This window comes from Daktulosphaira vitifoliae, unplaced genomic scaffold, assembly GCF_025091365.1.
Source record: "Daktulosphaira vitifoliae isolate Bord-2020 unplaced genomic scaffold, ASM2509136v1 Scaffold_5, whole genome shotgun sequence".
Taxonomy (NCBI): Eukaryota; Metazoa; Arthropoda; class Insecta; order Hemiptera; family Phylloxeridae; genus Daktulosphaira; species Daktulosphaira vitifoliae.
Genome location: NW_026099576.1, coordinates 28,832,784 through 28,844,410, shown reverse-complemented (window position 1 = coordinate 28,844,410; position 11,627 = coordinate 28,832,784). Strand labels below are relative to the sequence as shown.

Here is an 11,627-nt window from a genome sequence, read left to right as displayed (position 1 = left end):
TAATGATATCTGACAGTGATTAAAATCACTATCAAAAATAAACGCTTCGATGCAAATCTTTAGATAGTGTTTAATTTTAAAAAAATTGGTGTTTTATTCCAAAAGCTACTTGATCTGCTGGTTCCTTAATATCTCGATTAAGATAAAGTATGTCGAATGAAAAAGGGTTTATTAAAAGAATTGTCAAAAAGTTGTCATATTGAATCCCCCCTGTCGGCTGGTAAAGAGCTAAATTTATAAAAAAAATATACCAACTAATAGGTAAAGACATCAAGCATTTATAAAAAAAAAGTATATTGATTTGTTCATTTTTGAAAAAGTTATGGCAGTTTTAAGTAAAAAAAATTGAAAAAATTAGCGATTTTTAAATTTGTAATTATTTTGGAGATTTCCCCCATTTACGGGGAACGGGGGAATTTTTTTCCAATTTTTAAGGGTAATGTCTTCGACTAGATACGATTTGTGATCTTTTGACGTATCGTTGAAAGAAATCCGTTCGGTGAGAGCTGAGAAAAAGTGGTAACAGACACACAAAAAAAAAAAAACACATTATAGTAAAACCAATACCTTCTTAGCTTCGCATCGAAGCTAAAATTCTATTGATGTAAAATGTAAAAATAAAATCAAGTTTTTCACACAAATATAGCATTTGGTAGCCATTTACACCATGAAGACAAAATAAAATTTGTTTTTTTTCATAATATAGTATATTATATTAGCTTTAATTTAAGATATATATAAAAGTATCAGACTTTCCGGAACACTTTCAAATATAAATTTGAAAAAGTTAATTTTTTGTGAAAAAGTTGTCATTTTAAATCTTCCCCTGTGGGCAGGTAAAGGGTCAGATTTATAAGAAAAATATACCCAATGAAAGGCTAAGACATCATAGTAGAACCAATACCTTCTCAGCTTCGCATCAAAGCTAAAAAATACCATTTCAGTATTTATCATTTATTCAAGTAAAATTAACACATTTATATTATAATTATGGTTGATTTATTTATAACATAATAATGTTACAATACTATTAACATAGTGGCTTACATGTTTTACAAAACTAAATAGATTATAATGTTGCAAAGATGTTTGACATTCGTATTAGGTTTTTCTTAAGGCTTTTGTTCAAAAGTTATGCGTGTAGCCGGTAAAGTTACACATAGCTCGAGTTGGCATTACCCCTCTCAATGTAATGACAACAATCGTGTCCGGCACTACCGGCACCTTGCGAGCACTACGTCGGTGTACGCGATTGAAGTCGTACCGCATCTCTTGAGTCTGATGACTCGTGGCCAGTGAGCTGGCGTGTTTTTAATTTGTTTCATTGTTTTTTGGTTGGTATTGGCCTGTTTAGGTGACAACCAACACTTTATGTTACCAGTTACGTGCTATTACTCGAGTGCTCAACGGAAATAGAGCAGCGGAGTTTGACATTCCATACGCAAAAGGAACAATTACTTTGGGAAGCGTTTTGGCAGTCGATTCAACGTTAATTGCACTATGGATAGCTGATGGCTGGGTGACGTTTTTGTTTGTTTTTTCTACTATTATTATTCTAATGTTAATATATTTAATATTTATTAGTTTGTATATATATATATGTATAATAAAGTTACTGTTTGTAATTGATATTATACGATTGTCAAGTAAAACCCCCCGATCCGTCATTTATGTTAAGATAATTAACTTAACGTTAAAAGTATAAAGTAGTGAAATAATTTACTCTGGGAATTGTAAAGTTTCATTTCAATATATTTTTACAGCTTTAATATGACTTTTAGGATTATATACAGTTTATTTTCTTGTAAAAATATAGTGGCTCAATTGATATTAGAGTATATTAAAAAAAAATTATACTTCTTTTACAAATGTAATGATCAGCGTTTAATGAATTATTTTAATTATATAAGGATGTCAAAGTTATTTCAATGTCTTACCATAATTCATTTGTTCAAAACCATTTATGTTTAAATTAGCAATGCAATTATGGAATGCATTTTGTGCTTGTGGTAAATTTTTGGATGACAAATAATTAATAACTTTATTAAGTTTAACACCTGCTGATGTTGATAATATTAGTCCCTAAAAAAATAACATATTCAATCTTCAGAGTGTTATAGTAATTTGGAATTGCTAAACGAATAAAAAAGTGCTGTTTTCAACAATTGTAATTACTTGATATATATTTTAAAATTATATTTCATAAAACAAAAAAGGTGTATAATAATATATTTTATTGGTTAATTTTTACTTACAGAAAACATGGAATCATCTAAAACCAAATACGTGTAAAAAGCAGCACAACAATACTCTGCAAAAGGAATTTCGTCAGATCCAAAAATGAAGAATTTTATACCACGAACAACTCCATCTAGAGGAATTTTACCAGAAATAATTTTAATTATATCTCCGACTATACATTTTCGTACATCGTTTCGGTCGTCTTCGTTTAAATCTCCTTCGTACACATCTAAAGCATAGTAAAACTATTTGCCCATTTATTTTTAATTGTATAGACAGTGTATAAGGTTCAATTACTCATTTCTGACGTATCATGTCCATCAAGAGAATACATTTTTATGCAAGCTCGCAGAATTTTATATGTTTTTTATATGTTTTCAAATCGCCCGTTACCTTAAAATAAAGATGTTTTTATAATTAAAAAGATATATTAAAAAAACTTGTATTATGTAAATATTTATATCATAGTTTAATTAACGTTTAGTTATAAGACGAGGAAGCCTGTTAATGTTCAAATTCTATGCGGGGGGGAGCAAGATTGTACAGTTGCTAACTAGATGTATTTCACATGGACGCATTCGAGATGGGCTTGCTGCTCGCTCATAAGTCGGCGCCTGCGATACCAAACCGGTAAGTCACCGCTAGCAATGGTGGACCGGAGGGTGGTGTCGTATATGTCCAATTGCTTGGCATACACGTATATCGCTTTATATTGTAATTGATAATTATCTATAATTTATATTATAACTATAATTCAACCATTGTTAACAATACTATCAAATTGTATTAATCATGTAACATTTAATATGTAAAATAAAAAGACATTCGCTAAAAACGCTGACAACAATATCCCTGGATTGGGAGGGGGGTACCGTATTACACTATATAGAGTACAAAAATCCTTTCAGAGCGGCATTCGATTTCATCGTATTGACGCGACTTACGTCGCAAAAATGTAGTCGACGCTGGTTTTGAGGGTAGGACACGTGGGCCGTTTATTAATGAGCAACAACGGGTTAACTTTAAAGAAAGACAAATAAACCGAAAAGACGAATACAGTAATAATAATCTTCGCTTAATATCGCGGCACTTTCGCTGACGTCCACAACTCGGTGTCCAGCATGATCCTCGGCGTCAAAAAGTTAGCAGCTATAATGGCGACGGTGCGCGGGTGCGGATCGGTTCGTCGAGTCCGGTCGTGCGGCACGTCCGGAACCGGGGCGAACATCCTCGACGTTGTCACGCTGACAACGGGAAGAAGACTCAACGTATCATTTGCGGCGGGTCGTCGTCGGCTGTGCGGCATTTGCCGGACTTTGCACCGTGGCGTATGGCACGCGGTGTTGGTCAGTCAAATACTCATAGTAGGGCGACGGCTGATAAAGGTGGCACGAGTCGCGGGACATCGCGTATAACGAAGCGACGCGGGGCCGTGTCAGTATATACTAATTGAACAATTGTCAGCCACAAACCTGTGTTGTTGTCGGCTACCTTTTTTACGCGTGTGATTTATATACGAAAAGAATTTGTTTTAATTATTTATCTTGTGACGAAATGCAAATCCAATATCTCTAATTGTATAAACATATTGAAATATTTATCAAATCATCTCACAGCAATTTGCAAAAAAAACAGAAGCAAGTAAATTTATGGTATCCCAATTATTTGGAGTTAATAAGTTTGAGTAAAGGATGACAAAGCAATAGATCATTTATTAAATCAGTATCTTTAAGTGTTAATTTTGACTGGTTGGTTAAAATATTATACATTAGAACATTATATGGTATTCGTGAACTGGCTCCGCCGTTTCGTTGCCACTTAGTTAGGACATTAGAAAGACAAAAGTTTATTACACCTCAATTTATAATGTACTGCGTTTATTATTTTTATATTTACTTGTCTTTGTCGTTCTAAACCCTCGAACCATATGACGCCGATAGAACCACAACCCGATGTTCTCACCATATACAAGACCTACTTCTAATTTAATCATTTTTATTTTATTAATTTTTGTTATTTGAATTATAACAATGGAAAATAGTATAAAGTATAAATTTAATTTCTTGTCAATTCGCAAGACATTGAATTTCTAAAATGTAATTTATTTTTTATTGAATTGTTAGAATAATCTAAAAAGCATTGAGATATTATTAATANAAATTTAAAAAGCATTGAGATATTATTAATATCAGCATTTCGTTATTTTGTACCTTATTCTACTGCAAACAAACTTGAGTGGAAAATTATACAACAATATTCAAAATTTTCTGTAATAATAGATTTATCTAATTTTAAAAATTCAATTATTTTTTGACTCATTTCTTTTGGATGAATTTCACGAGAAATTATATCATCTCCCAGACTACTTAAAAATTGATTGAATTCTTCTGTAAAATTACAAATTAATAACGATAAATTAATTATACATCTGAATAACTCATTCAAAAATTAATACTATTTAAAATAAATAGTTGCAACATTAAAATACAAATAATTATATAAAATTTAAAAAGATGCTAATTGGATAGACTTTATTCTCATTCATTTTTATTTTAGTTAATATTTTATTTTGTATTTGTATTAGGATTTTCTTAAGGTTTTAAAATGATTTTTAGGATTATTAATAATTTTTTTCTTGTAAAAGTATAGTGGCTCAATTGATATTATAGTAAATTAAAAAAAAATTATACTTCTTTTACAAATGTAATGATCAGCGTTTAATGAATTATTTTAATTATATAAGGATGTCAAAGTTATTTCAACGTCTTACCATAATTCATTTGTTCAAAACCATTTATGTTTAAATTAGCAATGCATTTATGGAATGCATTTTGTGCTTGTGGTAAATTTTTGGATGACAAATAATTAATAACTTGATCAATTTTTATATCAGCTGATGTTGACAATATTAGTCCCTAAAAAAAAATTGGTTTTAGCTACTGGTTTTAAAATTCACTTTACACAGAACTTTTATAAAGTTCCACGGTAATTAAATGGATTTCCAATAATAGTATATCGAGAGAAAGTTAATCATCTATATTATTATGATACGTTAGATACACAGAGCCCTACGACCTGTGTCGCATTTGTCAGCGATCGCTCTACTACGTGTACACGGTAATTGGACTGACCAACACAGCCTGCCAGACGTTAAGGTACAGAGTCCAGCAAGTGTCGCTGGCCCGACGACGACCCGTCGCAAATATTGGTCGAGTCTGCTTCAGGTCGTCGATGATTTACGCCACTGGCTCTGGACGTGTTGCGCAACCTGACAAGATGAACCGATACCGCACCGTCGCCATCAACGCTGTTACTATTGACGTCCGAGGACCATGTCGGTCACCACATCTCTGACAACAGCTAAAGTGCCGCGATTTTATGCGAATATTATTATTAATTGGGTTCGTCATTTCGATTTCTTTTTTTTAATAATCTTTTGTTGTTCTTCAGTAATAAACGACCCATGCCTTTGTACCATCTATATCAGTGTCGACTACATTATTGTGACGTAAGTCGTGTCAATTATAATTACAAATTTATCTATGTACTCTTCAGATAGTAATAGACATTTAAAATTGCTAAACAAATAAAAAAACTGCCGTTTTCAACGATTGTAATTTTCATATATTTTCGTAAATATAAATTTTTATGTAGTTATATATCATGTTAAATTTGTTCTACCATTTAAAAAAAAATGGTGTATAAAAATATGGTATAATAATGGTAATTTATGAGATTAACTTACAAAATACAGAATTATTTGAAATCTCAAATACATAATTTTTGGCAAATTAATTGACCTAGAAAAAAATTTTAATTTTAATTTTCCTATTTTTAATATTAATGATTTTTAAGATCTAGAGAATGAAAAAGTTTTAAGACATAATTTTAATTAGCTTGGCTCTTATTTAGTGTTTTAAGCTATTCTGCAGTATTATACCGTAAGATAAATAGCTCATGATTCGATATGACCAGAAATTTAAGTATAAAATATTTATAATTGTTTTAAAATTGTATAAAACTAACATTTTACTGTATAAAATTAATAATATAACATAATATAATAAGTTACGAGTTTAGGATGTAAGAAATGATAGCAGAAAATTAACTTTTCGAGTAAAGCAGCACAACAAAGAATTATTATTGTTAAAAAAATAAAATAATAATTAGCTTTAATATGAACTACAAGCAATTTAATACACGTAGTACTAGGGTGGTCTTTTATTTAAGAATTTCAAAATTTCTTTTTTAACACCTCTCCAATTTTTTTTTTAGTATAAAAAAATAATATTCTGAAAATTTTAAGTAATTTGGAATAATTTAAGCCGAGGCGCACAGCATTTTAATGTTCTGACCTCGAATTTTCTATGAATATTCTATAAAACAAACGTATATTACAGGTTGTCAAGTAATTTTTTTAATAAAAGTCAAGATACAAAAAAACCTTATGTAAAGACATAAGGTTGATGTTTTATTTTTAAAAAATTATTGAATATTTTACTTGTAATAACAATATATTGATAACATAAAAATAATTATATAAAATTTAAAAATAGCTTTTTCTGAAAATTTATAAAAAATTAATAATATTAAAAATTTAGTTTTTTTAATTAATAAATAAGAACATTTTAAAGTTTTGGGATAATGTTGATTTATTGCTATTAGGATATATATTTTTGTGTTCAGACAACATTTGCAATAACTATCGTTTTTTATCTTTTGTAAAAATATTTTTGTAATCTTCTATTCATTTTACGATTTTTTCGTTTATTATTAAAAATAATATTATTATTAAAAAGAATACAGTAAAATGTTTATTGTATTAAAAGTTATAACAGTTATGAGTTATATGTATTCCGTTCTGTATATATAATATATATTGTAGCAACATAGTTACCTGAATAATTGACCAAATATTTGATGAGAATAATATAGTTGCATGTATTTAGTTTAACAAGTAAATTGAATTCGTTATTTTTTAACGATTTATATATTTTTGTTTTTCAAGGGAAATTTATTTTTAAAAAAGCTAAATATCAACAATCGAACTTTTACAAATAGAAACCAATAATAGTTTTAAAGTAATTTTTCTTTTAACACAACTTTTTTTGAACATTATTATTATTTCATCATTAGTATAGATTTAATACTAATAACAATAATCTATTGTTATTAGACGAGGAAGTTGAATATTTTAATGTTGCAGAATTTGACTAATTTTTTTATAAATCTTATTAATTAGAGGTGTGTGCAGTAGGTGTAAAGTATTTTAATAATTGTGTATGTAATGACCTCCACTAGTCAACCGGTCCGATATCTGTCATCCTATCGTCATCAGCTGACCGTTCACTGTGCACCTATACCCATATTGTTGTATTTCCCCCCAATGGACGTGTCAAAGTTGGCACCACCACCACCACCCGGCGTGACGACAATCATATACAAATGCCGCGACAACAGATTATTTTTTCTCAACTATACTACCGAGGCGACAAGTCGTGTTTTCTATATAATTTTTATTGTGAAAGCCACGTTTTTTTTGTCCTCCGTTTTTTTATTAAAATAAGCGTCGAGTCGACCTGCCGTCTACTTGTGGTGTCAACCAGGCTGTAGTCTATTTGTTTTGTCCTCCGTTTTTTTTTTTAAATAAAACGTTGAGATACCAATGATGATGTGAGGCACAACTATGGCCGGTGGTGGGCCGTCACTCCTCAAAACAACAACGACAAGTATCAACATGAAACCCCCTTTTACCCCATATTTAATTTTGTGTAACTGGCACCTCTCTTTTTCTTTTTCTTTATTTTTTTTCCTTTATGAATAACGATATTTATAAATCTTTAATAATTAAATCATTAAAAAAATGTTATTATATTATACATGGCCTCTTTTTTTTCTCTCTATACTTTTCCCTCATTTTTATTAATATTTGTTTTTTTTTTTTTTATCAAAACCTAGTAGCTCCGTCAACAAGTACTATCTTGCTTGGCGCGGCTACTAGGTCACTGTCCAGTGTTCCCCCTGGGCAGTGGGTAATTAGTATGCCCTCTGTTTTGGCTGAAACCTTACAATATTTATAAACATTTTGTAGAATTGTTGTATTATTAACTTTGTATTAGACTAAAAAAAAAAAACAAAACGTTTTAGTATATACGATGGAATGGATTGAATTGTAGGGGAGAGTACCCCGGGAGCACTGTGGATAATCTCATTTTTATGTAGTAAGATTTTGTTGAAATAATTCTGACAATAAGTCTTTATCGTCGTGTATTACTTTATTGTACTTTTAGTGTGTTCAAGTTTTATATGATTTATCTCGTTTTGATTATTACGATTATTATTCTAAGTAAAGGTTTGCGGATCGTGTGTCGTGCGCCCGATTTCCAACAAGAGGTTGTACGTTTCTTAGTACCTAAGTGTATTGTTCCTGCTGAGTAGTCCCAGGCGACTTTCTGATCAGTCAGAAAATCATGGCCGAGTAATACGTCGCAATACAGGTCGTCTAAAATAACCGCTAAAAAAAGCACTTCTAAATCCGCGATTTTAGCGGTAAACGTGGCGGTACCATTCGTCGTGGCGGTGTGTCCGTCCGCTAGTCTAACCACGTCGGTGTGTCCTTTTTAAACAGTTCCGTATTTATAAGCAGCAATTATCGGTTTTACATACGATTTATGCGCTTGTGAGTCGAGTAAAGCTGTGACGAAGCCATTTTGGAATTCTAACTCGATTGCTGGAGTAGTAATTTTCTGCGCGGCCATTTACATTACTCGGGTGGTTTACGGTTCGAACGAGGGGCAGCTGGTTCTTAACCGCGATGCCGGTTTGCCCACTGACAGTGTTAACTGCCATTAGTGAACTAGCCGGGTCGACTGACACCCCCTCCCCACTGTGCCCGAAAAAATTTCGAACACCTGACTCGCACTATCTTCGGTCGTGTCGACAGTGTCTTCGAACTCCGATACCCTGATTACATCCGAATTTACCGCGGCGTACCCTCCATTCCGATAAGAGGGGTGCGGTGCGGTGCCGAAAAAGTGCCAATATCGTTGGCAGTATGTAACTTGTAAGGGCCGTTAGATTCGATGTTTTGCGCGACGGTCGTGATGCGTGATATGTTGTTACCGGATAAAAATTGCGTAGGGCGCGTTTTAACTGAAACGTCGTTTAAAACGCTGGGCCCTGTTTGGATCTGTTGTAGGCTGGGGGGGCGGACTAATTCCCTCCTAGCCGATTGCCGTTTCCCGATACCGACGGTCTATTTGAGCATTGACGATGCCAGTGTCGCTCACTGCAATATCGGCACGGGGATGGCGGTGCGTCCGCGTTTGCATAACCCACTCGCTGTCGGGCCGCTAGTTGAGCGGTATGCCGCGGAGGCAGTTCGGCTGGCTGTCGGGACGCTGGCGGAGCATACCGAGGAGCCGCGGTCTTATCTACGTCGTGCGCTATCTCACGTAGATCGGCGAAAGACGCTGGGTGCATTAACCGTATCATAGCGCGGTAATCGTCCCGTAAAAGCTCCGTTAACTGTCGCTAAAGTTGTTGTTCTTGTAACCCACAACGTACTCGCGCGGCCAAACGTTGTTTATGAATAATAAACTCGGTTAACGCTTGTTGGGGGCCCTGTCGCGTCGTTTTTAAGTCCGTCTCGAGCGCAGTCCGGATATCTATTTTGTCGAACTCCTCGAGTAATTGGGACCTAAATTCCGTCCATGGCACATTGTTTAATTTAATCGCTCGCCACCAATCACCTGCCCTGTCGTTCAGAAACATGACGACGATGATGTTCACCCAAGCGGTTGGATGTATACCGCCCTGACAGAGTAGATCCTCCGCTCTGTCTAGAAACTCCCGTGGGTCCTCTTCGTTTCTCCCGTAATACTCAGGTAAGCAGGCGCGTACGGTGCGTAGGTCGTGGTAGGGTACCAGTACCGACCGCGAGCTGCGGGTAGGCGACAAATCATTAAAGGACCGACGACCGTCGGTTGTGTTGAATTGCCCCTCCCGTGGTTGGCGCGTAAACGAAAAATCGGTCGGCTCGTTCTCATATGTATGAGTGCGCTGATAATGTTCGTCTTGCTAATCCGAGGTAGCGACGCTTGTACGTACGACCGTCTCATGTTGCGGGCTTGTTGTTGAATTCTATCGCTGTTCCATTGACATACGCGACAGCGACCTTTCTAGTTCAGTCATCCGTGCCTCGATCCGCGCGTTATTCGAAATATCGCGAATATTCTATCGGATCGTCCCGACTTGTTCTGTCACGTGCGCTATCGAGCGAGCAACGTATACGTCCTCAACGTACGGCGTGCCTAGTAATCCGTTNGCGCTCAAGCATGTTGGAATTCTATCGCTGTTCCATTGACATACGCGACAGCGACCTTTCTAGTTCAGTCATCCGTGCCTCGGTCCGCGCGTTATTCGAAATATCGCGAATATTCTATCGGATCGTCCCGACTTGTTCTGTCACGTGCGCTATCGAGCGAGCAACGTATACGTCCTCAACGTACGGCGTGCCTAGTAATCCGTTTGCGCGCGTAATTTTCCCCGGTTGGTCGACATCAGATTCGTCTTCTGATGTGTGTAGCGCGAGGTTCACCGGATGTTCCTCCGATAAAGGCGCTACGACGAGCCGCTGATTGCTCGCGTCGATTTCTTCTTCGCTGACACCGTCCGTGGTGTTGTCGAAAACCCCCACTTCGGGTTCGCGGACCGGAATTTTGCTATCGAGCGGCGTACGGAGTAGTAAAATTTCGGTAGCTGGGTTCCCCTCTTCGCTACGTAGGTGGTTTTCTTTTAGCATAATTAGCATGTTGGGTTTCGTCGCGTAGCATGGTAGTTGTTTGAAAGCGCATAATAATCAAAAGTAGCTACGTTAATAGCGGAGATAAACAATATTTCCGTGTACGGTCAAATTTGCTACTGATGTAGAAAACAAGTGTTATTATTATTGCTATTATTGATGTCGTAAAGTACCCGCGATAAGATGGTCCGGGGCCGCCGTATATGATATGGCAGCGAGTGAACAATAATAATAACGGTTACCTGGTGTTAGGGGTTTGTTTAATAGTTGAGGATCTTGGTCAAAACCAAGAATCGGAAGCTACCCGACGTCTGCCCAAATATCGTCCCTATCTCCTTAAATGAGTTTTAATTGCCTGAAGGAGACACAGGCAATCGTGTANTGTTTTAATTGCCTGAAGGAGACACAGGCAATCGTGTACCTTAGTTACAGGGGAATAGATTATTAAATAAAATTAGACAATTGTTTTATGTCAACGACAAAGTAAAGTTATATTTAGATATTTAGTAAATATAAGTTATATGTAATGTACAATACGTCTGACCTGAATCCTAGTACAGTTGGTTAGTAGGTATATCCAAGT

At 34.8% G+C, this 11,627-nt stretch overlaps 2 protein-coding genes across 8 annotated transcripts in view; one reads left to right on the top strand and one right to left on the bottom strand.

Moving 5' to 3' along the window:
- The window catches only part of LOC126908685 (uncharacterized protein MCAP_0864-like), a 244,180-nt gene that overhangs the window by 143,832 nt on the left and 88,721 nt on the right, over window positions 1-11,627 (top strand). The gene's annotated exons all lie outside the window — the stretch shown is intronic.
- LOC126908704 (uncharacterized) lies at window positions 757-7,309 on the bottom strand. Of its 3 annotated transcripts, XM_050691012.1 has the most exons (8): window positions 7,139-7,309; window positions 5,987-6,041; window positions 5,012-5,156; window positions 4,452-4,628; window positions 4,138-4,330; window positions 2,256-2,470; window positions 1,938-2,082; window positions 757-1,541 (listed from the first exon to the last, which is right to left on the bottom strand). In XM_050691012.1, exons 5-8 carry the CDS (start codon window positions 4,232-4,234, stop codon window positions 1,375-1,377), a joined length of 624 nt encoding a protein of 207 aa, XP_050546969.1. In that variant the 5' UTR covers window positions 4,235-4,330; window positions 4,452-4,628; window positions 5,012-5,156; window positions 5,987-6,041; window positions 7,139-7,309; the 3' UTR covers window positions 757-1,374. The 3 variants fall into 3 exon arrangements, 2 of the variants coding, with proteins under 2 accessions (XP_050546969.1, XP_050546970.1); XR_007704815.1 differs by lacking the exons at window positions 757-1,541; window positions 4,138-4,330; XM_050691013.1 differs by lacking the exons at window positions 4,138-4,330; window positions 4,452-4,628; window positions 5,012-5,156; window positions 5,987-6,041; window positions 7,139-7,309 and adding an exon at window positions 2,539-2,627 and having other exon boundaries at window positions 757-1,544.